At 37.2% G+C, this 5,240-nt stretch overlaps 1 protein-coding gene across 1 annotated transcript in view; it reads right to left on the bottom strand.

Annotated features, from left to right (window-relative positions):
• Positions 1-974: 974 nt before the first annotated feature.
• LOC113072718 (roundabout homolog 2) overlaps positions 975-5,240 on the bottom strand; it is a gene marked incomplete at its 5' end in the record, with an annotated part of 133,220 nt that continues 128,954 nt past the window's right edge. Inside the window, 4 exon segments of the mRNA XM_026245685.1 lie at positions 975-1,120; positions 1,840-2,022; positions 3,706-3,877; positions 4,912-5,036. Of these exon segments, the coding sequence (XP_026101470.1) occupies positions 975-1,120; positions 1,840-2,022; positions 3,706-3,877; positions 4,912-5,036 (626 nt within the window).

The raw sequence follows: 5,240 nt of genomic DNA, 5'->3' as shown, positions 1-5,240 counted from the left end.
AGAGAGAGCAGGAGAATAAAGGAAGGTAAAGATGAGATGGAAAACCACATGAAAAGATCAGCACAGGTGACCACCACTGAAAAAAATGACCTGAAGAAAAGGACAAAGAAACACAACTGGAGAACTGCAGGATCTTGCAGCCCACCTGACTCTGTTAGCATTCATGAAGGCATGTAAAAACAGCCAACAAATCTATGTTCACTATACTTGCACTTTAGTTTGACCTTGAACATTATTCTTTAAAGATATGGTAAATCTTAAATAATTAAATAAATAATATCACAAATGCATAATATATAGATAAATGACATTATATGTTCTATGATATTTTAGAAAAATAAAAAAATGAATAAATGCACAGTTTTTAGGGGCCGTTTACATATCGCGTCTTTCGCGCGCGCAAGTTCGTTATTTCCAATGTAGGCATGCGCATTGCGCGCTCATAATGGAAGCGGCGCGGTCGTGACGCGCACGCGGTGCGAAGCGCCAGTTTTTTCCAGGCGCGTCCGCACCGCATCAAGTTAAAAACATCTAACTTCAGAATGCAGCAAGCGCACCGCGGCCATGTAACAAGAACTAACCAATCAGCTTCATCATTTTCCGTACCAACGTTGAAAACTCAGCCAAGATGAAGGAACAGCTGATCATAGTTGTATATGGATTGCCATTTTGAAAATAAATTTAGTAGCAGAGCCTACTGTGAGCGATTTTCAGTGCTGCAAATCCATTTATCCTTTGCTGAAATTTTTCGCGTCTTCATGGAGAGAGCACGTCATGGTTGCTTAGCAAAGGCAGGCGCCTCAGGAGCACTTCTGCCCGAGCGCTTTGGAAAGAAGGAAAAGCGGCGCGCCTAGCGTTTTCCAACGCGTTTTTAGGCGGGATATGTGAACGGCCCCTTAGACTGCCTAGATCAGTCCATAATTTGTGTTTGAGACCCTTGAGCCAGATTAACTCTCCTATATGTGCTGACAAAGTCAGGTGGGCATCATCTTGAAGACCTCTGAGCTTGAATCATGGGAAGGGAGACTTGATTGTGTAAAGTAAAGGAAGAAGGGAATGGGGGTTTTGAAAAGACGGGACAAATGAACAGTACCTGCAGGGGTGAAGGTGAACGACTGAACTGCAAAAACAAGAAGACAGAGAAGAGGGTGTGTTAAAAAGCCTGCAGTGCTCAGTCGGGCTTTGGAAGGTTTGTGTGGTTCTGCGCGTGTGCATGATTATTCGCATGCATACTGGAGTGTGTTCGAAGGTTTGCGTTATGCCATCAGAGTCAAGACAGCAGCCAAAGAAACGAGACAGTCTAACACAGAAGACACACAAACACAATTAAAAATAAAGTGTATTGAGCAAGCGAACAAAAACAAAACAAAAGAGTGTGTTTTCAGTGGAGGCGGGTGCTTTTAAATAGTAGAGAAGCACAGATATCATATATCTGCAATGTTGCTTCTAAGTACTACTAAAGAGTGAAAATGTATTTATAAAATAATACATCACTTTGTACTACTGTCTTTGCTCACAGAAGGAAAAACCACCCAACAATTCTTTTTTTTTATGCTTTTCGGGGATCCTGGGATGAAAACACATTGATTGAAAGCCGAATATGTCTCATTCAAAAGCTTTAATAATGCAAATAAGGACACAAAACGGCACTTTAGAGCCTCTTATCCAGTGAACATCACTCTTTTCTTCATTCAAATAAATAGCCCAGTTTCTATGGGTCATGGTTAATTTGCTAAAAGCTAACAATATTTGTATTTTTGCATTTATGGGAAGTCGTGCTTCCCATGCCATCTGAAAACAATCGCCACCGTGTGTAGCTCAAGCGGATCGGGTCTCTACCTGCGTAATTGCTGAGACCCTTTCTCTTCTTTCTCCTCCAGTAGAGCCAGATGCTGAAGCCCATCAGAATGACCCAGCAGGCCCCTCCGATGCCCGCGATGAAGGCCGGCTGCTTCACCACGTCCGTGATCTGCTCCGAGATGCTGTTGTTCCTGCTCATGATCACATCCCGGAAGTCTTTACCTACATGGACACACACACGCACGCAAGAGAAAACCGCTATTTGGTAAACTGAACATTGTGAGTGAGCTTCTAAAATGAGTTTAATAGCACGAGAAAAACCCTCGTGCTCCAGTGAACATCAGCACAGAATTTAATCAACTCAACTAGAGCGTTAAAAGTGCATCACCTTGATCTTTAGCGTTACTTCAGTGAACACAACAGAAAAAAAAAAAACTAAAATGCAAAATGTTGTATAAATAACACGGAAAGTTTTTATATCACATTTAATTTCCTTAATGCCATGTTATTTCAACATTCATCAAAATAATGTGAGATTTTATTATCTTTTGAGATCTGAATGGATGGAATCATGTTAGACTATAAATATTATTAGTTGATATTACTTAACCCTGCCCATATGTCCCACCTCAGCAAAAACATAACATAAACAATATTTACTGCACATTTAATTTCCTTAATGTGATATTATTTCAACATTCATCAGTAATAATGTAAGATGAGACTTTTATTATCCTTTAGGATTTGATTGGATGGAATCATGTTAGACTTATATCATTGGTTAATATTACTTAACTCCGCCCACATTCCCACGTTAGCAAAAATATATAACAAAAAATAACCTAAATAACACAAAACGTGTTCAAATAACACAAAACTGTATTTACATTACATTTAATTTCCATAATCTGATATGAATACAATATTTATCAGTAATAATGTCAGATGAGACTTGGTTAATACTACTTATAGACTTTAGCCCAAATGTCCCACCTCAGCAAAAATATAATAAAAGAAACTCAAATAACACAAAATGTTGCATCAATAACACCAAACCGTATTTACAGCACATTTAATTTCTTCAATGTGACATAATTTCAATGTTTGGCAAAAATTATGTAAGGTGAGACTTGTTTTTTATCCTTTAAAATTGGATTGGACGGAATTATAACTCCGCCCACATGTCCCACCACCTCTAAGCAGAAATATAAAATAAGAAACTTAAATAAATAACAGAAAATGCTGTATAAAAACACAAAACAGTATTTATAGTATATATTATTATACTTTTGGATTCGATTGAATGAAAAATATAAAAATTACTTAACCCTGCCCACATGTCCCACCTTAGCAAAAAAAAAAAAAAAAAAAAAAAAAAGTGATGAGTGCATTAACTATTTATAATAATAGCTAATAAATAGCTAATAAAAAGACCATCATAATTATTAGAAAAATTTTTAATTTGCATTTTTTACAATTATATTTTATTATCATATTGAAAAGATTTTTTAAATGTTGTCTTGTAGTTAAACCAGCCTTTTTTTTTCTTTTTTTTTTCAAACACTGGTAGGACACAAACTGCAATCTTGATAAATAGTCTATCAGCCCCTGGCTGTGTGTGAAGATGGATAGTGAGCTTGACATTTTGGAATAAGGGCATGTCACCGGCCAAATCATCACTTACGGGTCAAACCAGTCACAACCTGCTACAACTCACATAACTCACGCTGTAAACACCCAAAGACCTGGCAAAAAACCTTGACCGTGAGATTTAATTTGGATTTTGGCGATCCCGCTCAAATCCATCCAATGAATAGTGAGCTTTAAGATATTTCTGCCCATCACAGATAAAAGGCAGATGCAGTGTGACAGTAAAGGTTATCGAAACCAAAAGATGTCCCATACCAATAATGATGGTTTGTGGTTCGCTCTTCACCCCCACCCCAGCGCTGGTGCTGGCGGCCACCTCCACCCGATACTGGACCCCCGCCTGGAGACCCCCCACCACCACTGAGCGGATGGCTGCGTCCACAGTCTTATTTACATGGAAACGGGTCTCGTTCCCTAAACACCAGATCTGAGAAAGAGAGAGAGAGAGAGAGAGAAAATAGCAGATTATCTGTAAAAAGTCATTTTGGATGATTGGGCCTCATTAAAGAAAATGATTTTTGTGTAAAGTACTCGTAAAACCATTTTTATGTAAATTGTTTCAATTCAGTACAGCTATTTATGTATGAAGGGATTTATAGACAGTTTATAGAGAAATCTGTTCTGCTTGTGTTTCATAAATGAGGCACATAAAAAAAAAAACTAAAATGTAAACAGTCATCTATTGTGTGCTTCTATCTAAAACTACTTATTGTACACATATTTAATGAGCTTAGCCCCTTAAAATATCCTCAAATGTAACCCTGAAGCACAAAACCAGTCATAAGTAGCACAGGTATATTTGTAGCAATAGCATACAATGGATCGAATGGGTTAACATTATAGATTTTTCTTAGGATAGATATTAAGTAATGATCATGTTCCATTAATATATTTTAAAAATGTCCTACCGTAAATATATCAAAATGTAATTTTTGATTAGTAATATGCATTGCTAAGGACTTCATTTGAGGACTTCAAAGGCGATTTGTCTGAATATTTAGATTTTTTTTTGCATCCTCAGATTCCAGATTTTCAAATAGTTGTATGCATCTCGGAGAAATATTGTTGTATTCTAACAAGCCATACATCAATGGAAAGCTTATTTATTCATATTTCAGATCATGTATACATTTAAATGTAAAAAAAAAAAAAACCCTTATGACTGGTTATGTGGTCCATGGTCTCAAATGTATTAAATGCTTAGAAAAAATGGAAATTGACCCATGTGGGACTCAAACTTTCAACTCTATAGATACTATTGCAGATTTTACAACATCACCATAAACATTTTTTCTTCTTTAATATAATATAATATAATATAATATAATATAATATAATATAATATAATATAACATAACATAATATAACTTTTTTCTCAGAATTAAGGGTGCAAGTCTATTTGGATATTTATTAAGTTGCACGTGTTTGTTGGTGTTTCTGATGGAGTCACGTGGCATTTACCTTATATTCCTGGATGATGCCATTCTGATGTTCAGCAGGAGGAGGGTCCCAGGAGATACTGATGGATGTGCTGTTCTGATTGCCCACCGTGAGGACCGTCACCTGCTGAGGAGGAGCACTGGGCGCTGGGACACAAGGAGAGAAATAGAAAGTTTGACTTCCATGCATACAGTAGCTTCCATGATGTTCTTCTACACTACTGACATTCCAGACTTTCCAGACAAGATTTGTGGCTACAGCCGCCTCTGATTGTTTGGCAAGGATTTACTCAACACTCAACACTCACGCCATGACACTCTCTCGTTCTGTTTCCCCTGAAAGAGTCTGTT

Source organism: Carassius auratus, unplaced genomic scaffold (genome assembly GCF_003368295.1).
Source record: "Carassius auratus strain Wakin unplaced genomic scaffold, ASM336829v1 scaf_tig00009996, whole genome shotgun sequence".
Classification (NCBI taxonomy): Eukaryota; Metazoa; Chordata; class Actinopteri; order Cypriniformes; family Cyprinidae; genus Carassius; species Carassius auratus.
This window is presented reverse-complemented; position numbering and strand designations above follow the sequence as displayed.